This window comes from Sciurus vulgaris (genome assembly GCF_902686455.1).
Source record: "Sciurus vulgaris genome assembly, chromosome: 7".
Lineage (NCBI taxonomy): Eukaryota > Metazoa > Chordata > Mammalia > Rodentia > Sciuridae > Sciurus > Sciurus vulgaris.
In genome coordinates, this window is record NC_136467.1 from 50,980,374 (window position 1) to 51,002,994 (window position 22,621).

Sequence of the window (22,621 nt, forward strand, 5' to 3'; positions counted from 1 at the left end):
AGGTGAAGAGCAGGCAGCAAGTCGGAGGCCCACTGATATCCTGGGAGCAGCATACGTAATTAATGTCTTTAGGTGGCCACTAGGTCATTTAGAAAATGGGGCTAGGAATCACTCACACCCCCCCTCAATTCTAGCCACCTTGAACTGTGACTGTCTCTGAGTTCAGCCCTTTGTACATCTTGTGTCCCGGATTGGCTGACTACTCTTCATTCTTCAAGATTCAACTTAGGATGCCCTCCTCTGAGAAGGCAGGTACTCCTATGGTCTGCTGCCTCCTCCCTGCCATCGTTCTCCTCCTTCTCAGTTGTGGTGAAGAGCCAGCAGCCTCTGGGTATTCTCCCAGTGTCTTCTTGTGGCTCTGTACATCTTAAAGGCAGAGCTGATGTCTACTTCATTTCTGTACCCTATTGTGACTTGTAAGAGGTTTAAGTTTTTTTTTTTTTTTGTAAATAGAAGAGAAATGGAATGATTTTTTTTTTTAGAGGTTCAAATGAAATAGCAGATGTAAAATATAAAGCAGAACACTTGACATATAGTCGACACTCAACATTGGTCTTTCATTTCTTCTACGCCCATCAATGCCCTCCTCTCAACAGCTTTCACTGACCCTGTTCCCTTGTGTGAGAGGCAACTGCAGAGGAATTTGCAGAGGGTGACCTCTCCCTGTAAGGAATGATGGGATTCTGATGTGAAATGCACCATTTTGGAATAGTTTTAAGAGAAATAGACTCATCAGTGAGAACTTTTTATTAACGATGACCTCATTTCCTTGGAAGACTTGTAGTAAATTAGCTTATTCATTAATTATGTGATAATTGCTTTTTGTTGTAGTCTGAAACTCAATAAACACTATTGAAAACTGCTAATTACAAATTATAACAATAAGAGACATTGAGATCCATTATGAATGTTATTGAGCCTATTCAATAACAAGGAAGAGAAAATGTTAAAGTGCAAATTCAGTTCTAGGAGAAGTTAACTTATTAACTTATTTAATTTATCTAAATATAAATGCATGGCTAATTTGAACAAACAGCAAATACTATTTTGACCACCAGAGGGAGCTCACACTGTTTTAAAACACCAAGTTTTCACAACAGGCACTGCAAGTTTTTAAAATCAGTAATGAGGTTGTCCTGAGTTGGTTTAGGAGGCTTCTTACACTACCAATGTGCCAAAGGGATAAAGAAGTGACAAAAAATCTTTGATCATTCATATGCGAAATTATGGGTCTAATTTACTTTTTCTCCCCCCTAGTATTTTTAAAAGGTACTTTTAAAAAACACATTTCCCCCAAAAGAGATAGCTATGGAGTTACTTATTTTGTTTTCACTTGTTTAAGGAATGCGAGTCTGGTGTCATAGTTTCATTATATATGTGTATGAAGTGAATAAGTTTAGTGCCACTGCCACAGCCTGATGTATGGGATCATTGTTCTTCCCCGGTCATGATAATTTCTTTATCGGTCTCCTCACCCTCACTGACAACACCTGTCTAGTGTCTCCCCACATCCAGTTAACATTATTCATTACTTTCAGACTAACTTTTGTTCTTTTGAGGGTGCTGGGATTCAAACCCAGGGACTCACACATGCTAAGCACACACTTTACCATTGAGCAGTGCCCCCAGCCCCCAGACTGATTTCCATGAAACATGTTCTTGATCACATTAGTTTTCTGCTCAAGAACCTTTAGTGGTTCCCTGTTTCTACAAAACAAATCAGCAAACTGCCACTTGGCATTAAGATCCAATTTAATACTCCCTTGTCTTCAGGCCAACCAGTTCCAGACTGAATAACTCTCTCCCTGTCTTTCTGAGTTCTCCTGGCCTTTCAGTTCTTGTTTCCTTGCTATTTTGTTGTAATTGCTTGTGAACATGCTTTAGACTACCTCCAAAAACAACTTCCTTAAAGGCACAAGTCCTTCCTCAGAAACCAGTGGGAAAGCTTGTCTTAGCAGGTAGCTAATGGTGAAGGCCAGCCTTGGCTGACATTCTGAGGTGAAACTGATGAAACTGGAAGTTCCAGCAGCATAAAAAGCCACTCAGAACTTACTGACTCCAAATAACAGTTTATTATTATCTCTCAAAAATCTGAGAGTTGACTAGTCTCATGTAGTTCTTTCTTGGAGATTCAATGTGATTACAGTTAGGTGTTGACTGCCACTTGGCATTACAATTCAGGTTGAATGCTCTGCCAGGCTGAATGTCCAAGATGGTTTCTTCACTTAAATGTCTGGCCACCTGGGCTGGGATAGCTGAAATCTTTGAGCATTGGCCAGACATTTTATTCTCTCTCTATGGTCCCTTATGGTTCTTGGGCTTCCTCAAAGCATGGTGGTCTCAGGTTAGACTTCTTGCATGTTGTCTGGCTTTCCCTGAAACATGCACTTCAAAAGTCCAGGTGGCATTGTCCAGACTTCTTATGTCCTGATCTTAGGAATTACTCAGCATTATTTCCTCTAATACCACCAGCCCAGACCTAATGTGGGAGAGGACTGCAAAAGAGTGTGAATACTGGAAACTATAGTTCCTCATTAGGCCATCTTTGAAGTCTACTTACCTCACCTGCTGACATTTTCCATGTGAAAATACCTTTATTCGAAATGTGGAAGGAAGAAGCCAAAGGTAGGCCAATTAGAAGTGTTAGAAAAGATCAGGGTGACAGAAACTTCATTTTTTTGTACCAGGGATTGAACCCAGAGGTGCTTAACCACTGGCCCACATCCCCAGTCCTTTTTATTTTTTATTTTGAGACAAGGCTTCAGTAAGATGCTGAAGCTAGTCTCAAACTTGTGATCCTCCTGCCTTAGCCTCCAAGTTGCTGGGATCATAGGTGTGTGCCACTGTGCGTGGCTAGAAACTTAATTTTAACACAAAAGTCACTTGTTTAATATAAATGTGGACACATTCTTTTACACTCTTCTCATGGAGAAGTAGGGTCTATGTCCTTTCCCCTTAAAACTGAGAACTTTCTGTTTTGTTTAATAGAGTATAGCAGAATTGATGCTATTCAAATTCCAGAACAAGATCAGGTTAGGTGATGCATTTGCAAACTTTAGCATCGGTTTAACCTGACTTTCCTGAGACTGCCATGTTGTGAGGAAGCCCACACAGCCCTTTCCGGGAGCCTATAGAGAGAGGTTTTGAGACTAGATGAAGAGAGAGGGACACCTTCGAAGCTCTTCCCAGGACTCTGACCCACAGAAACTGTGACATAGAAAAATGGTTGTATCTGTTTCAAGTCATTATATAGTCAAGTGACTGTACATGTAGCAATAAATAACTGGAACAGATGGACTGAGAAAACTTTACATTTAATGATCTGCCTGCTTATTCATCTTTCTACCTTTGTTTCTAACAAGGCAAAAACTTCCCATTGTAGAGCTCTCGTTACCCATCTGTTCCCTTCCAGAGATACTTGCTGAGGCCTGACATGGTCTGCAACCTCTGGTCCTGCTGCTGCACCTGCTGATGCATGTGATGATTGCTATGGATCCACCTCACTTCCATCACACCTGAGTCAGGTTCCAACCAGGAAACGTTGGGAGTTGGTATTTAGACACTAATCCCTGACCAATTTTAGAAGTCTCTTCTAAGGAAGGAAGACTACTGTAACTCCTAGAAGCCAAGCAGGTGGAGTCTTCCAAAACACTGTGGCCATTTTCCTCAGTTCATGATGACCTGCCAAGGCCAGGCCAAGCCTTCTGTCCCCACAAGTCACTCATCCCATGCAGAATTTCTCAGCCTCTCATCAGTAGGTCTTCATTCATCCATTCTACCCACATTGAAGCAAATTGAAGCCATTTTCTTTTTGCCTTGTTTTACTCAGCTTTTCCCTGCTATGACCCAAAAGTTTAGAAGGAAAAGTTTATTTGCAGGTTCACAGTTTCAAAGGTCTTAGTCCATTAGACAGTTAGCTCTATCCCTTGGGGCTCAAGGTGAGGCAGAACATCATGGTGGGAGAGTGTGGTGAAGGGAAGCAGCTCAGGACATCACACCAGAAAGCACAGAAAGACACCACTTGCCAGATACAAAATACATACCTGAAGGCATACCCCCAAAGAACCACCTCCTCTAGTCACACCCTTCCTGCCTTCCATTATCCCTGTCAATCCCTATCAGGGGATTAATCCACTGATTGGGTCAAGGCATTCATAACCCAATCATTTCACCTCTAAACTTCTTCACTCATAAGCTTTTGGGGGGACACCTCATCTCCAGACCATAACACCCTCCTCCTTGAGAGTCACTTTGTGTTTTGGTTTACCCAAATCACTGCCACAGCTTTTAGTAGGATCATTATTCTTGTTAAGCAGGAGCAACTGACTCATTCTGTGACCTTCTAAGAGCCACTAAAATGGCAGGCCTATGTAGCAAAAGTGAGCAACTGAAGGAAATGTGAACACTAAGACCAAGGTAAGGGAAGACAAAGGGAAGAAGGGAAGGGTCAGGAGACAAGACAATGACATGTGCAATGAGACCAGGAGCTCTGGATGTGGTCAGTTGAGGTGAGATGTGAATGTGGTCATCCCCTATAAAAGAATGGGGGAGGGCACTGAGATATTCAATATACCCTGTTATTCAATTATCATTGTTTGGATTTGATATAGGATGCAGGCTGGGAATTCTTGGTCTACTTGCTCTAGAAAGATGTTTAGATTTTTTTCAGATGGTTTTCAGCAGGTAGAAGGAATTGACTTTGGGGCACTGGAAAGCCAGCTCTATGTATCCCTAATAGTCTTTCTCAGATGAACGTGAACACTGTATTAAGATTAAGATTTAGGGTGAGCAGGTGGAATTGAGAAATAATTTCAGATAAGGCTTTTTCATCCGTGTCTTAGGCTGAGTATGCAGTAACCTGTTCCTTTAGCCTTTGAAGCTTTTTTTTTTCTTTACAACTCACTTAAAGGTTAAAGACTTGAAATGGGCCCCATAACTGAGAAAAGCCTGGGAGGAAATAATGTTGGTTTGGTGGGGGAAAGCTAAGATTGGAGGAATGCCAGTGCCCAGGCCTGCATGGATTCCTTTTGTCCTTCTCCCTGGTTAAATATGTCTCTGAAGCACACAGTAGAACATTCTTAAGGGAAAAATAATGTCGCTGACCTCATTTCAAGAACATTACTACAACATCCAGTTGTCTTTGAGAGGAAAGAACATGACACTGAGAAGAGACACTGCATTTAGAGAAAGTGCCAGAGCCACCAGTCACTCTTCCAGACTCCACAGTGGGATCTCGGCGCCTTCAGTAAACAAAAGTTCTGGCAGGAAGGAAAATGGGAAATCAGCAGAGGGCTGGCAGGCTACAAGAGAGCAGGGACAGAGCAGGGACAGAGCAGATGAAGGCCTGGGCCCAGGGACCCCTGGTTCTCTTCTCCAACAACCGTTGGTCCCTTTTTCTGAAGCAAGGTTCCAGAGGCCACTCTGGCCTGGGCGACTTGGGTGCATCTGAAACTTTCCAGGTACCAGCGAGGGCAAGTTTTGCACTTGTAACTGGGGGGAAATCGGAGGTGACGAAAGCAATGGAGATGAAAGGTGCAAGAGACCATCTTACCAAGTCCTTTCCCAGGCTTTCTGACTCTCTAGGAATGAGGAGAATGCCTGGTCCAGTTTCCTGCAATCAGTGGAGCCCGCTCGTAACGAGGGAGAGTGCGCACTCTGAGAAAACAAATGCACAGGAGAGAAGGACCGGGAGGAAGTGTCAGCTAGGAAACCCCATCCTGCAGGGATCCGCGGCACAGTTCATGAGCGAACTGCTTCGGCGCAGGAAGTAAGAGAGGCACAAACAGGATCTGAGCGAGGTCGTGTGTTTGGGAGCAGAGGAGGCGAGGGTGGGGCAGCGGTGCGCGGGCGCTTGGGCGTCAGCACCTCCCTGCGCCCGGGCCGCGGCGCGAAGCCAGGCTGCGCCCCAGCCCTGGGGCCGCGCGACCCTCACGGGATTCCTATCAGCGGAATTGAAAATGAATAGCCCTCTGATTCCAACGTCGAGTTACCTTCCTTGGGAGCCGCCGAGGCGGCGTGATTGTCTACGGGAACTTCTGTGATGTGTGCAGAATGTTTTGCTCATTTTTAAACGTGATCGGTTGGTTTCCTATTTTATGAAAATGCCATGGACTGAATTGATTCCACTTCAGTGTTTTGTTTTTTTCCCTAGTAACTTCTCTGGTATGTGAAATTTAATAGTCTGCCTGCGCCTGATGGCCAAAGGCTCATCCTTCCATTTTGGCTGAACAGTGGATAACCAGAACTCTCTCAAGGATTGTTTTAAGATGATTTTTTAGGCGTTAGGGTGTGAAGAAATACTCACGTGGCTTTATCACTCGGTATTCAGTACCAGTAGATTACTGAATTTTGGTGTTAGAAAGAAAGGAGAAAAATAACATAGGTTAACAAGCCAAAAAAGTTATCTAGCTCCCGGTATTAAGAAATGGGAATATCTGGCAGGTGCGGTGGCATAAGCCTGTAATCCTAGCGATTCTGGAGGCAGGAGGATCATAAGTTCGAGATCAGCCTTAGCAACTTAATGAGGCCCTAAGCAACTTGGACCTTGTCTCAAAACAAAAAAAATGAAAATAAAAAGGGCTGAGGATGTAGCTCAGTGGTAAAGCTCCCCTGGGTTCATTCCTAGTGCCCCCTCCCCCAAGAGGACTGCTTCCTTAGCTAATACTTCCCTCTGTTCCACAGAAGGTGGGTCTTTCTTTTGACTTAACTCATCTGACTTGTGTTTTCCAGATCCCCAGTGTAAGCAGAATTCATCAACTTTAAAAACAAGGGGGAAATCAAATGCACTGATTTAAAACAAGAATTAAAAAAATTCTTCTTCTAAGGACTTTTAAAATGAATTAATCTTGTGCTCACCAGATAACTATTACCTTCTCTGGCATTCTCTACTCTGGGTACCCTGATATGCTACATGGCCCTACACGTTGCCTGTGTGTCCCTAGAAGGGGTAATGGGAAAACCTGTATACAACAATAGGGTTAAGGTCAAGGAGCAAAGGGGATGGCAGCTTTCCAAGTTCAACATGGGCAAGTTTTTATCCCAGGGAATTTACAGGCTGCTTCCGCAACACAATGATACCACAAGATACAGCACAATGATTTCTTTGCTTGCTTCCTGCACATTCCACAGAGAAGGCTGGGATTTGGGATGACCTGTCTTGACATTTTTCTTACACTTTTTTTTGTTCCTGTTTGATAATCTAACTTAAACTTTTTTGGAAACAATCACCTGGCAAGGATTAATCTTAGATAGCACTGGGGAATCACTGGACACAGCTGGATTCTTACATGGGTAGAACAGTCTCTTTTAAATGGAGTGTCCTGAAATGATTAGTGGGAATTCAGCTGACTACTGAACAATCCTTTGTTGCACAGCTGTTGGTCAAGGCAGTGCTTCGTCAAAGTGATAGAAGCTGCAATGGAAATTTATGACAATTTAAGATCACTTCACAAAATGTGTCAAATGACTTTACTTCCCTCCTTTATCCCAGGTACTTTAGAAGCTGAGGCAGGAGAATTATAAGTTTGAGGGCCACCTAGGCAATTTAGTGAGACCCTGTCTCAAAATAAAAAATGTAGGGATGGGGATGTAGCTCACTATTGAGTAAGTGCTTAGCATGAGTGAGACCTTCTGGTCAATCCCCAGCACCTTATTTAAAAAAAAAAAGCCTACATTTCTGTATTTGCGTTCATTGGAGACTCATAATGTAGATTTAAACTACCCACATTCAATCACTAAAGAGACAAGCTGGTAACTGTGCCTTTTAGTCCACTCAGTGGTTAATGATCTGAACTGAGCTTCCAGCAGACCAGCTCTTTATCTGGTGCTCAACCAACAGTATTATGTTCTAATGTTGAAGGAAAATACTGTTACACTTGATTTACTTAGAGGCTGTGTTGTGGTCTCCAGTATAGTGCCTTCTGAAGAAATTTTAATATAAATTTTGGCTCTGCATGATTTCTATTATGTGCATAAGACATGATTTCACATGGGTACATAGTAATATTCCAGGCCTATCTGAATGTGAGTAATAGGAATTTATTTGCATCAAGACATGTTTGGATTATCTTCTAGAAAGTCCATTGGTATGAAGTCTCAATTAATTTTCTGGGAGAGATAATTGTTAACATATCAAGAGTCAAAGGCTCATTCCTCCATTTCCTGAGCTTGAGGGAGAGGTAACATCATTCTACTATTTGAAAATAAAAGTGTCATTAGCAACTGTTCAGTTAAAGGATATTTTATTGGGCTACTTTTGATTTAGCATTCCATTTTCTAATCTACTCCAAAGTGCACTGGCAAATAGGAAAGATGTAGGCACAAGATTATTTGTTGAAGCATTATTTGTTCATTAGCAACAACTCAAATGTCCATTAATAAAAAATCCTTAATTATAGTGTATCTCAGAGTGGAGTATTATACAGTTGTAAAAAGAAATGAATAATATCTTAATATACCACTATGGAAGGTTTCAAGGATATGTTGCTCTTAAATTAAATATTAATATAAGATCACAAAATCTCAGAACAAAAATGAAAAATATAACTGAATTATGTATTGAGTTGATGGTACACTTCCTCAGAAGGGAAATATTTCAAGTGTATTTAAAATCCAAGAGTTGACTAATGATCCCAAATGGGACATACCCTTAAAACAAAAGGAACTACAGAATAAACCTACAAAAACAGAAACAAAACAGAACAAACTTCAAAGGTTTTCAGTAATTATATTATATTGTTGTTCAAAGTTTTGCTATTATTATCCTGAGAATATTTCATGTTTCATGGGATAAAACAGATGAGTTATTATGTAGGCATCTTGGGAACTAGGATTTGGGGTTGAAAAACAGATGTAAACATAAGTAAGATTAAATAAAAGTGCTGTACTTCTGAATTAGAATTTGAATCAGAAACATTAGTATACAGGTGATGTTTTATCTATGTCTCTATTTGTCCATTCTTTCTTTTTTCCTTCCTTCCATTGATCCATGCATCCATCCATCCCACCCATCTCTAATCTAACATTCTTCCCTGAAGAAGCCTAGAAAGAGTGAGCAACTTTTAGCAATGAGAAGCCTAACACAAAGATGATGATCTCCTAAGAACAGGGCTTATTCGAGAGAGGTCTGTGTGCAAAAATGTGCACGATGAACTTTTTCACTCTCTGGTCCTACCTGCAAACAAGAATATTATTAAAGACTACTGTGGTTGTATCAGAAGTCAGGAGCGCACTTGAAAGTACTCCCATTTAAATACCAACAAAAAAATGAAAACTACAATGAGTTGAAGTGCATCAATTATATTTAAATTTATGAGTTTATGAAGGGGAAAAAAAGTTCCCTGGACAGTGATGTCAGTGTGGCATTGACAAATCTCAAGGATAGGTCAAGGGCAACAGTGTGACCACAGCAATTTTACCACAAAGCAGCAGAGCAGAGGTCAGAAATGAGTATGGGCATCATAGTAGTAGCAGCAGCAGCAGGCATCTGGAGGCCTCTTGGAGAATGGATACTAATGCTGGGACCTGGCTAGAGGGCAGAAATACTGAGAAAGATAAAGGCTGGACTGGAGTCCCGGAGTGGTGATGGGGACCGCAGTCCACAGACAGCTTCCACCCTTCCGTTCACCTCCAAGCATTCTCCTTCGCCCCTCTCCTCCTCCAGTACTGAGCATTGAACTCAGGGTGCTCTTTTGCTGAGCAACATCCCCAGCCCTTTTTTTATTTTTTATTTTGAGACCGGGTCTTGCTAAGTTGCCTTGAAACTGTGATCCTCCTGCTTCCTCCTCCTGAGTGGCTGGGATTACAGTTGCACCTGACAGGTTGCCGCCTTCTTGACGCCGTGATGTGGACAATTTTAAGTGTTGAACATTAGGGAAATTAACGTCTGTTGCCCTGAGAATCTCATATTCTTGTAGAAAAACATAAAGAACTTTATTATGAAAATCAATCAATTTTATTAGAAATCAAAATGTTTTTCTGCTTTTATTTCAAGTAGAAAATTGGTCTGAAAACTAAGATCCTCTGTAGCCATCCCACAGGGATTCATATCTGCAGTGTTTTCCCTGCAGTGTAAACACTCCACAGTCCACCAGTATTTCCTCTTCTCTACTGCTCTCCAAAAGCTAAATAAGTGACTCAGCTCAGTTTGGCTTTAAATTGTCTGTAGATACTATTAGGTCCGTCTGCAGGGGGTATGTCTGAGTAGTGACTGGGGCTCAGCTTGCTTGGTTTGTGAGGCCTGATGTATTTCCTGATTGAGGTGCTATGATTGAATTTATATGTTTTATGAATGCAGGCTTATTTCCCGGTTTCTCAGATTTAAAGAAACTATTTAAAATAATACACTTCCTTGTTCTCTTTTGATTGAATCTATGGTGCTAATAAAAAAATAAAGAAAAGCTGTGCAGAGAGGCAACAATGACTCTAACTTCTAGTCCATTTGGATGACAACCAAGGCCTAAAGTGCAAGAAAATGAAAATATTCCTTAGGGCAAGAATTCTAGTAAGGCTAACCAAACCCTGCAGTATCCATGATGTCCCTCCCATATGTTGGAGAAAGAAATGATCCGTGGAGTTTTAAGCCTAGAGACTTAAAAAGCTGGAAGAAGCAGTTCCATAGAACATCCTCTTAGGTATCTGTTCTCATGCACAAACTTAATATCTGCAGGTCCCACATTCATGAATTCAGTCATTGTAGATCAAATATATTTGGAGAAAAAAGTCATGTCTGCACTGAATATGTACAGAATTTTTTTCTTATATTGTTCTATCCCCCCCAAAAATTCCAGTATAACAACTATTTACATGGCATTCACATAGCATTTAAAGCATCTCAAGTAATCTAGAGATGATTTAAAGTATATGGGAGCTGAGAAAAAGGAAGGAACAGGGAGGAAGGAGGGAAGGAGAAAGAAAGGGAAAGAAAGAAAGAAAGAAAGAAAGAAAGAAAGAAAGAAAGAAAGAAAGAAAGAAAGAAAATGGAAAAATGTGTGCATGTTATATACAAACATTATGCCATTTTATGGAAGGGATTTGAGCATTTGAGGATCTTGATATTTGCAAGGGGGTCTTAGAACCAATTTCTTGAAGATAATTAAAAACAACTATACTGATAAATCTGAAACCTCTCCTGTCAGTTTGTCCTTCTTTCCTCCCTCCCTCCCTCCCTCCCTCCCCCCTTCCTTCCTTCCTTCCTTCCTTCCTTCCTTCCCTCCCTCCCTCCCTGCCTCCCTCAGTGTCTCTCTCTTTTTTTTTCTCTCTGGTACTGGGAATGTATCCAAGAATGTTCTACCACTGAGCAACAGCCCATTTTATTTTATTTTATTTCATTTTATTATTTTATTTTTTATTTATTTTTGAGACACAGTCTCACTAAGTTGCCCAAGCTGGCCTGAGTCTTGAAATCCTGCTGCCTCAACCTCTCCAAGAGCTTCTATTACAGGTTTGCTCCACCAAAAGCTGCAACATACCATTTCTCCCCTTGCTATACCCCTTGGCACCCTTCCACCCCAATGAAAGTAAACTCTTCTACAGCTGATCTTACTTCAGACAGAAGCAGAAGGGAGTTGAACGTCGGCTAAAGAGAAGTATATAAACTTTAGCTTACACAGCAAAATATAATACACAAAAGAACAGATGTTTTTGTTATCTGCTGTAAATAGTCAGTTTGACCTCTATTTGGTGGTATATTTATTAGTATAATGGTATCTGAGTCTTAAAACAAGGTTCAGAAATATCATTCTGTCTTGCATGTTTGATTCCGTGAAAGGCGTTTGGGAACTGAAATTCTGGCTCATTTTCCCTACTAAACTTGCATGGGTATATGTGATTTTCTGAAATTGAGCAGGAAATTTTTCTGATGGCTGCACATGGTTCATATTTACAAAAGGGCTCAGGAGATTGGATAGGTGGTTGTACCCCAAGAAAGCTTTATAAGATAGATGCTTTATGAGAAATGTTTGAATAAGGAAAGGGACAAACAGGGGAGGAGGAGAGACTAGGGAAAGTTTAGAGGGGAGTAAAAGGCCTCGAACTGTCAGAATAGTGTTAAGTGATGTGGTGGGAAGTAGAATTTACTGGCTGGAATAGAATCATTCATTCTGGGACCCTATGGAAGTGGCTGTTGGTAACTAGCCTTAAACCTGTGATTAGGACCTCTAATTTAAAGCAGTAGAAAACTGCCAAATTATTTCTATTGGAAATTATTGATGAGTTTCTGAGTGTGAAAACGCAATTCTGTATAGGAAATGGAGTCTTTAAAAAAAAAAAAAAAAAAGACATGAGAAAGCTTCTTGGTCTCTATATGTGAATCTGTGGAAAAGGAATCTAGATAAGGTGGAAGAATCTACAGTCTGACCCAAAGGGCCAGGAGTCGAGTCAAAACACTAGGAAGGAGCTGAATGTGTTGGCCCACACCTCTAATCCCAGTGACTTGGAAGGCTGAGGCAGGAGGATCACGAGTTCAAAACTAGCCTCAATAACTTAGCAAGGCCCTAGGAAAGTATTGCCACTTCTCCAGTATTGTGGAGAAAGTGAGATTACTGTAGTGAAAAGAACCATTGCTGAGTGTAGAAAGGTGGGTAGCGACTTCTTAAAAGGTATAGCACAAAGAAGTGTGTAATCCTTTTTCAGATGTCTAGAGATCATGTTCAAGATTTATGTAGGTTTTCTGAAAGACTTTTCAGAAGGATGCTTATTTTGGTGTTCGCCTTGCTGATAGCTGTTTGGTGGTTTCTTCCAGAGGATCAATTTCTTAGCCTTGAGGAGACACACTGGGGGTTTGAAAGGAGTCATGGAGCATACCTACAAAAGTAGAAGAAACTAGGAAAGCAGGCAGATTAAAGCAGAGGGGATATACCATGCCATGAGGCTCAGGTTTTCTTAACAAGTAATGGAGAATGGTTGATTCAATCCAGGGAATGAATGAGCATTTGATCATGTTAGAAAAACCCAAGCCTCAGTAGTAGGAATGGCAGATTGAGGAGAGGATGCCCTACAGGTGAGAACCCTGACTAGAAGGGAATTATTTAAAGCAACAAGATATCCAGTTTACTAGAAAGCATTAGTCACGAAGATGCCAAGACTGAGAGAAGTGAACAGCATGGGCTCAGTCCCCATGATCTTCAGACTTAAAGCCATGGCATCTGTCATAAAGGGAGAATACTGAGGGTCGCAAGACAGCCACCTGGATCCCCATGAGCTGGGGCTGAACTTGGAGCTGGTGACTCTTCAAGAAGCTTTTCACCTAACAAAATCAAACCCAACAAAGATGACGCCCATTTTGGGTTAATCAGAATCAGTTGAATTGGGACTTTTAATTTTCACTTCAGATTTTCTCCAAGCAGTACTTTGATTATCATTTGACTGAATAATTGGGATAAAGTAAGTGTATTCCAAAAACGGCCACCACCTCCTTCCATCCTCCATCTCCCATATCCTTGCAGTCTACCCTGTCCAGAAGCATAGGAGATAGAGAATTCTGCAGAAGGCTGTTCAGACGAGGCAAGCCAGCATGTCATCATCAAGCTGACACACTGCCATTCTAAGGCAATTTTTCAGGTGAAGGAGACAATTCTTAAAACTCAGAAAGTTAGAAAAACGAATTGTATTCTCTCTGGTTTTTGTAGTCCAAAGATTTAATTTGCTCCATGAACTGTTGCAGGGCTTTACACCATTAAATGTGAAGGTCTCATTTCAGAAAATATTAACGTTTTAGTTACATCTTCTTTTCTATCAATGAATATTCAATTTAGTTTCATAAAGTAGAATAAATATTTAGAATTCCAAAAAGGGATATTCATATTGTAGGACCAAAGTTAAAGTCAGCACACTTAATTTTCCAAGGAAAAGTTGTAAGACCTCTATTTTCATCCATGAAATGAAGTTATGAGCTGTCGGTGAGCCGTCACCTTGGCCAAATTCACAGCCTCATCTCAATCTTCCCACCAGTATAGGAGGTGGCTGTCTAGATGCACTCTAGGCCTTTCAAGATCTAGTAGTCTGTTGACAACATTCATAAAACAAATTGTAAATCACTTCTTTTTTTTGTGTGTGTGTTTTTGTAAATCACTTCTTTAACTGTATGTATTTGATGTTATTAACTAAAGTGCTTGCATACAAATTCATTCACATAATCCATTATCTCTCTCAAAATTAGTAACACTTTTTTATTTTTTATTTTTTTATGTCCATGTTTTACCTTTGATCCATCAACCTTGGGGCAGTTTCAGAATGCTGCTGCCTTCAGAGTTGAGATCTGAACTGCAGTGGGCTTGCTGTATCAAGGTTGAGCGGAGTTGTTGTGCATCATATAAGACTACATATGAGACCTCCAGAATGAGAGGAGAACTTAGAACCCTAAGTTCTAAACTACCGTATGGCACAGATCAGATCATTCCTTCACAGCCAGACCTGAAGAACGTTTATTTTGCATTACTATATCCTACATCTGAACTGACTCTTTCCTATTTGCTTCAGGATTTCATATAAGTTAGCCAACATCATTCTCCCGGAAAGAATGAGGATACTAGAAAGGAACTTCACAGCTGATGTTGTGATGAACATCAATAAATTTTTCTTTTTCCTAGGAGGTTATCCATCAGAGGTTATGATCATCACCATCTTCTTGGGACAAGTCTCCAGAACAGGTAATGGTGAAAACAAATGAGTAGCATTAGGGAAAAAAAAAAAAAAAAAAATATATATATATATATATATATATCACTGTTGCCTCCAGATCTGATGGGAAGAAGCACTATGAATGAGAACGAAGTGGTGGCAATGTCTCATTCTTTTCAACTTTAATCTGTTTTAAAAAGAAAATGAGTGTATGATACCAGCAGGCAACACATTAAAAATATCTCAAAAACTAAGAGAATGTAAATGAGGAGAAAGAAACTGTGAGATCTGTGAGATTGTTGAAAGAAAAGAGAGAAGAGAGAAAGGAGGAGGGGACAACGGCTAGGATAAAATCTAATGTAACAGTCACCAGATTAGAGCTGGCTCTGTTGCTAGCCTCGAATTGGATTTTTTATCAAGGAATTGGAAATATGATAGTTCTTCACTAAAATTTCTAAAGTAATTCATTTGCTCAGCTTGCATTTACCGAGTTTCTACTATGTGCCAGGTACTATCCCAGGGCTGGGGAACCAGTGAAGACCTTGAGTGCTTGATTCTTCTATTTTGTCTTTCTGAAGCTTGTGCATAATCTAGGTGGAAATATAGGTTTGACGTTTGAGATATTTTGATCTCCTAGAAAAGAATTAAAACATGGACTAAAAGAAAGCACAAAAAAATCCTATTTGCTTGATGTTCCTAGTCTGTCTTTATTTTAATGGAAGGAAGTTATGGTCATTGGTCCTTCCCAGGTATCTCTAGTCAGACATTATGTGATTTGTCCAATCTGATGCTTGTCCAAAAAAATAAAAATAAAAATCTTAATATATCATATTATTCAGCTTTCTACCATTGTGACAAAATACCAGAGGCAATCATCTTATAAAAAGGAAATGTTTATTTTGTCTATATTTCAACAATTCTTGTTGACCAAAGGGTCAGTTGACCCCATTGTTTTTGGGCATGTGAAAAGGCAGTAGTACATCATGGTGGGAACACATGGCAGAGGAAGTTGCTCACCTTAGAGCAGCAGGGAAGCAAAAGAGAGAAATAGAATGGGTTCAGATCCCAAAATTTCCTTCAAGGGCACACCCCCAATTACCTAACTTCCTTCCACTAGGCCCCACCTCCTAAAGATTCTACCACCTCCCAATAGCCCAATGAGCTGGGACCAAGCTTTTAACACAACAGCCTTTGTGAGATAGTCAAGGTCCAAACCACAACATTTAGACTTCAAATAAATTCAGTGATGCTAGGAAATTTAGCCATCAATAATTTTCCTTTGCCCTTCAGGAATGGAATTTATTAAGAGTGTGTAATTACTTTTAGAAAAACCCTTTTTTAAAAATATGTAGACTGAGTGGGGTGAGGTGAGATGCACCTGTGATCTCAATGATTCGGGAACCTCACCAACTTAGTGAGATCCTATGTCAAAATTTTAAAAAATAATAATAACAACAATTAACAACAACAACAGGTTTGATATATCTCAGTGATAAAGCACTCTGGGTTTAATCCCTAGTGACAAAAAATAAATAAATGGACTGAAATATTATAGATGAAATAATTTGATATCTGGAATTTTGTTCAAAATAATCTCAGAAAATGTGTGAAGATACAGAGGAAGCAGAATTATTGAGAAGTTGATAATTATTAAAGCTAAATGATAGGTACAAGGCATTTCTGTTCTACTTTTTAAATGTTTGAAAATATAGTAGACACTTTTAAAGCTACAATATAATGAAAAGTGTATATCATGATTTTCTTCAGTGTTTAATTGGAATGTGACAGATACACTCAGTTTACAGAAGAAGAACCTTCCCTAATGCCTGGTCCTTTCAAGGTACCTTCAATCCTCTGAATAAACATGCTAATGTGATTCTAAACATCAAATTGATGGTCTTTGTAGCAATATTCTGTGTGTGATAGTATTGAGGGTGAGGTTCTTTTAAAACGAATTAAGAAAAAGAGACTATGGAAGAAATGAAAAACCCATAACATCTCAATTGCTTAACTCATTCAGGAAGAAAATAAACAAAATTATTTCATGAGCCAGAGTGAACATTTGGTGTCCACAAAGAAATGAAAGCACTCTGTGGATTGAGGTGGTAGATACAGGACAAACAATACGTTTACCAAATGGAAAAGCAGGACTGTGAGTTGTCACACTCCATGTTTTATAAGGACTCTCACTTGGTGTACTCACAGGCCATATTTTTATTAAGTATTTATGTAAAGTGATTTCATAAACACAAAGTATACGAAGAACAATGGCTTATGGACAGTGTCTACACAATCACACTTATCTGATTGGAAAGTTTAAATTCTAATCAATTTTGATGTCTTCCAATATCTGAACTTCTGGTATTTGCATGCAATGAACAAGTATTTATTGGGTGTTTACTGTGCTTTAGGCACTGTTTTGGGAGCTGGAAAACCAAAAAACAACAAGCTAGGAAATAACTTCAGTGAGGAACAGTGAAACCCAGGGCTGCCAGCAAGGAGGACCGTGGGGAAATACAGATCATGCGTGAGGCAAGATGGAAGTGTGGAACAAGCATAGACCATCAGACGGGGGGAGCTGGTGGATAAATGCTCCTGTTTTCCTCCCCTGCGTGAACAACTGTGAGCCACATTTCGTAAGTTCTCTGGGAATGTCTTGTGGGACTGGGCATCAGTTGACAGTGGGAGCCAACTGCTAACATATGTTTTTACTGACTTTTCTTCTTTCCCTTTTCCATTTACCCCTTTCCTCATTCTTACTCCCTGCAACCAGATCCCCAAATAAACTACAGTGTATAAGTCTTTATTTCAGACTCTGTTTGGGGCAACCAAGTTAAGAGTTGGAAAGAGTTCAGTGACATGGAACAGTAACACTTGTGATTCTGCTCAAGCTTTATGCTTTACTGAAACATCATAAGCTTTTAAATTCTCACTGTATAGCATTTTATCTTTTTCTTTCTTCTTTTGAATATGACTGACCCACATAGCTAATTTTTAAAGTCTTAAGTAGTATGACAGCCAGTGTCGTGGGGCATACCTGTAATCCCAGCAGCTCTGAGGCTGGAGGATCACGAGTTCAAAGCCAGCCTCAGCAAAAGATAGGTGCTAAGCAACTCAGTGAGACCCTGTCTCTAAATAAACTTTAAAAAGTTGACTGGGAATGTGGCTCAGTGGTTAAGCACCACTGGGTTCAATCCCCTGAACCAAAAATAAATAAATAAATAAATTAGATAAAATCAAGTTGGAAATCCCTGGAATCTCTTTTTTCATCTAATTTTTTGATGAGTATACACTATGAAAACCAGCTTAGAAAGCAGAAAAATTACAAACTTCCATGACTCTGAGACTACAGAGTGTTTCCTGTTGAGAGGTTCTTCTGAGACACAGCACAAGCAGCTTTCTGAGTGTTTCTTTTCAGGTTTAAGAAAATATAAACACATGAAAACAATGACACAAAATTTTTTAAAAAATCAAGAAAAGTTTTAAAAATTTAGGATAGAATAATGCAGCAAAAACACATGTTTAGAAACATCTTTGAAATTCAAATTAGAATTCTTGGATTATTTAGAAGTAGCTGAAGGCAGGTGGGAAGAAATAAGCATACATGGCACTAACAAATCCCGTGTAGTCTGTCACTGTTTGGTAATGGATGGTTGTGTGTGTGTGTGTGTGTGTGTGTGTGTGTGTGTGTGTGTGTGTGTTTAAGAACACAGTGTTCAAGAAAATACATCAGGCCAACCGTTTATAAACAAATCTTCCTAAGTTCCAAGAATTTTCTAACAAAACATCTTACATCATCTCAGAATCTCCAAGTATAATTAGCTGAAGGCTGACCTAAGAGATTACCCTCCAATGTTTCAAACTCCCATTGCAAAGTAATGAAAATAGGTGTTTGGACAGTGTTGAGGGTCCTCCCAGCATGACAGAATCTTCAAAACTGCCACCTTAATAGAGGAAGCCTTACGTTTGAAAGTCACTTTCTGACCTTCACCCCTGATCAGACTATGAAGGGGCCAGATGAACTGCTCAGTTTTACCTGGAAATTTTCTCACTGAACTGGTGCCTGTTCTGCCCTTCATATGTGTGAACATGACCCTGTGTCATCCTACCATCTCACCTATCTCGGAACCATCAGGAACCATGCTGACTCACTGAGAAGAGCTTTGAGCTCCCAGGTTGTGTAAGGTACCGTAGGCACACAGTTTCATAGCTTAGGATGAGAGACTGGGTACCTGTTCGCAGGTGAGCAAGTAGCATTTGTGGCTCCCTACCTATCACCACTCAACTGGGACTTTTTCTCTAGGTAATGACAAAATGCATGATTCCTGCCTTTTCCTTCTCAACCTGTCATTTTCCTTCCACCCTCACTTCTGTTTTTCTGTGACCTCTAACTACAGTCCTCTCCAGTGACGCACTGAACTGAATATTGCCTTAGAACTCCTGGATAAATTAAACCCAAATCTGGTTATGCCACCAAACCTATATGTGACACTGGGCACATTATATCATTGCCTAGAAGAATTTACTCCTTTCTATCCTCCCTAACTTCTAACCAGAAGTACCCCATGTTTCTGCAAAAAAGCCATGAAGCTTGCATCCACCTAAAGATTGTCAGAATGACATTCACATAGAGATTATTTATTGAAAGGGGCATAGAAATAGGCCACTGTGGGACACAGAGGTAAGGATACTTTGTGTTTCGTATCTTCTTAAATTTTTAGCCTTTGAACCATATGAATATATTATTCATAAATCAAACATATGATAACAAAAATAAATAAGATATACATCTGTACAAAAAATTATGCTAATCAAATCTGATTTCTCATATGTAAAATACTAGAGTAGTTTTATTTTGTTCACTGTAGATATCTTGACAAATTTTTTCCTGAAATGGCCATAAATGCGAACTATAATGAATTATGGTATAAAACAATAACAAACAAAAAGCTATCATTTTTGTAGTTGTAGTATTCAATGTGTAATACAAATCTTTTGAGTAAAATGCTAACATTTGTAGAGTGCTTCATAGTTTATAAAATCCTTCATATGCTCTGTCTAATTATAATCTTCCACCCACAGAAGCAACCAGGGCAGGCAGGATTCTTTCAGGTCCCAGATGAGGAAATGAATTCCGACTTGCTCAAGGTTACAAAGCGAGCAAGTGGCAGAATTGGAATTTGAGTCCAGTTCTCCTGGCTCCAAACCATGCCATGATGTTTCCTCTTATTTCAGGGCAGAATTTATACATGAACTGTTTAAATTTAGCGTGAGAGACTGGAAAAAGAAAAGTAAATCTTAAATAAGCATCATATTGACAACACTACCATAATTCCAACATACTGTATTTTACACTTCACTGGTTTCTTTCTCTACTCTTAGATCTCCTCTGTGTTGCCCAGGAACCTGACACCACCGCAGACTTCAAAGTGGATATATTTGGAGTTTCTCCCTGGCTGAATGGAGTTAAGAACAGAGAGCTGGAAATAGTTGGTCTGAATGAAAACCAACCCTTCTCTTACTCTGAGGAGCATAAAGGACTAATATTAAAACTGCAAGATAGCAAAACATGCTGTGTAGCACCCTGAAAAGAGACGATACCTCCATATTTAGGGAAATTAATAAATTAGTTTTGTGTGTACAATATATAATGAAAAAAATGTGATGAAAGAATTTCACTGTTGCATTTTTCCGCTTCCACAAGTAATTCTTTTTTTTAAAGTAGAAAGAAAAACCAGAGAAAGCTAAACATTTATTTTTATATTTTAATAATTCCATTTTGTGTTTGGTTGAATATAACAGATTTTTAATGAGAAAATCCTGCTTAGTTTAATCTACCTGCAAGGATTAATGCACGCGCGCGCACACACACACACACACACACACACACAGAGTCTTGCAGAACATAGTGGTTGTTTAAGGACTTTGGTGTCAGAAGGCCTGGTCCATCCTCTGCTGTGGTATTTACTACTTGTGAGACTTTGGGCAAGAAAGGCAACCCCTCTAAAGACTCACTTCCCACCTTACAATGAGTGACATGTGAAATAATTTATGTAAATAAAAGTACATTTCTGAAAATATAACATTCATTTACTTCTGCATTCTTTCAACTAATACCCTTCAGCATTGATTTTATGCAGGCTTTGAACCAGGCACTGAAGATCCAGCAGTGAACAAAACAGAGAAACCTGGTCCCAGGTTCATTTTCACGATGGAGACAGACAGTGACAAACAAAAGAAAATTTTAGACTGGTCCTAAATGGTATTAAAAATAATAAGGGGAGCTGGGGAAAGACCCTGGGTTCAATCCCCAGCACCACAAAAAAAAAAAAAAAAAAAAAAGAAAGAAAAGAATGGGGGCAATGGAGAGAGTGTTCGAGGTGTTGTTTGAAGTAGATTGATTTGAGAAGGCTATGCTAAGAAAGAATTAGGTTGGATGAAAGTTGTTACAGTTTTAGAGTTGTAACCTATTTATTTGCAAGTCTTTGTGAAGAGAAGAATGAATTGAACATTATTCATGGCAAACAGGGAAGACTGGCACACACACACGTACCATGCTTATACTCAGCCTGTTTCTCTGCAAAGAATTTAAGATCCTAGAATTGTCCTATGGTCTCCTATTATTAAACACTTAGTTTACATTATGTTTTATAGCACATCTGGTATAAAAGTTATAATAATGTAATGGTAAAACCTAGCCTGAATGTATCAAAATGAATGAAAAAAAAATAGGTCCAATGCTTTAAAAAATGTTTTCTGTAGTGTGGAGTATCTGTTTTGTATTTCCTTGACTTGGCAAAGTCACTTGTTCTCTTTCTAAAGTTCCCTTGGAAGCAGGTGTCACATCTGGAGAAAATAGGCCCCTTTATCTGGGGTCAGAAAATGGAGAAAGACATTTTATTACTTTACAGAAAGCAATCTTTATCTAGGCTCTTTTTATTACTCTACTTAGCTTTTTCTTTTATTCCTTACTTTCTTATTTTTTCTTCTATTTTCCCCTTCTTTCTTCATTTAAGATTCCTCCTTTTCTCCCTCTCTTCCTTCCTTCTGTTTTTCAACTCTCTTCTCACTGCAACCTAAAGAGTGGGAGGCATTTTTTTTAATTAAATGGTAATATTTTAGGATTTATGGAAAGAAAATTTTCCAAAATGGTAGGCCCCTTTTACTCTGAACAGCTTGAATCCTCTAAAAGGTTTGCCCAAATCTCCAGTACAGATAAGTGGTACCACACACTAGCTGTGTGTTTCTAAGTTCAACTTCTCTGAACCTGTTCCCTCCATAGAAAACAGTGACACTCTCTCATTAAATCTTATTTTATTAACTAGAAATAACACATATGAAAAGGGCTTGACTCCTTGGCATTGTCATGCAGCAACTCCTGAGTGAGGTCAATAATGGAGTCTGGAAGGAAGGAAGTCAATTCGTTACATATTCCAATAAAAATGGGTTAATAAAAGTCAAGCATGGTAGCCCACTCCTGTAATCACAACTACTCAAGAGGCTGAAGCAGGAGGGTCACAAGTTGGAGGTTAGCCCAGACAACTTAGTGATAACCTGTCTCAAAATAAAAAGTAAAGCTGGATAAGGTGCCACATGCCTGTAATCCCAGCAGTTCAGGAGGCTGAGGCAGGAGGATTGTGAGTTCAAAGCCAGCCTTAGCAAAAGCTAGGCGCTAAGCAACTCAGTGAGACCCTATCACCAAATAAAATACGAAATAGGCCTGGGAATGTGGCTCAGTGGTGGAGTGCCCCTCAGTGCAATCCCTGCTACCAAAAAAATAAAAAGTAAAAAGGGGTGGAGATGTAGCTAAGTGGTAGAACATCCCTGGGTTCAATCTCTAGTATCCTTCCCTCCCCAAAAAAAGGGTTTAATATTTTTTTAAAAAGTGCTTGGCATATTGTAGGCACCAAAAAATGGGAGTTGTTGTTATCTCACTGGGAACAATTCTCAGTAGTGTCTCTTGGAGCTCAGTCCTTTCTGTCTCTTTGGTGTGTCTTCTCCTCTC

At 39.6% G+C, this 22,621-nt stretch overlaps 1 protein-coding gene across 1 annotated transcript; it reads left to right on the forward strand.

Moving 5' to 3' along the window:
• Positions 1-5,273: 5,273 nt before the first annotated feature.
• Positions 5,274-20,863, forward strand: LOC306665718 (uncharacterized protein; the record flags this gene model as incomplete). The annotated part of the gene is made up of 3 exons (XM_079147360.1): positions 5,274-5,767; positions 14,586-14,645; positions 19,999-20,863. 3 exons carry the CDS (start codon positions 5,274-5,276, stop codon positions 20,024-20,026), a joined length of 582 nt encoding a protein of 193 aa, XP_079003486.1. The 3' UTR covers positions 20,027-20,863.
• Positions 20,864-22,621: the final 1,758 nt, after the last annotated feature.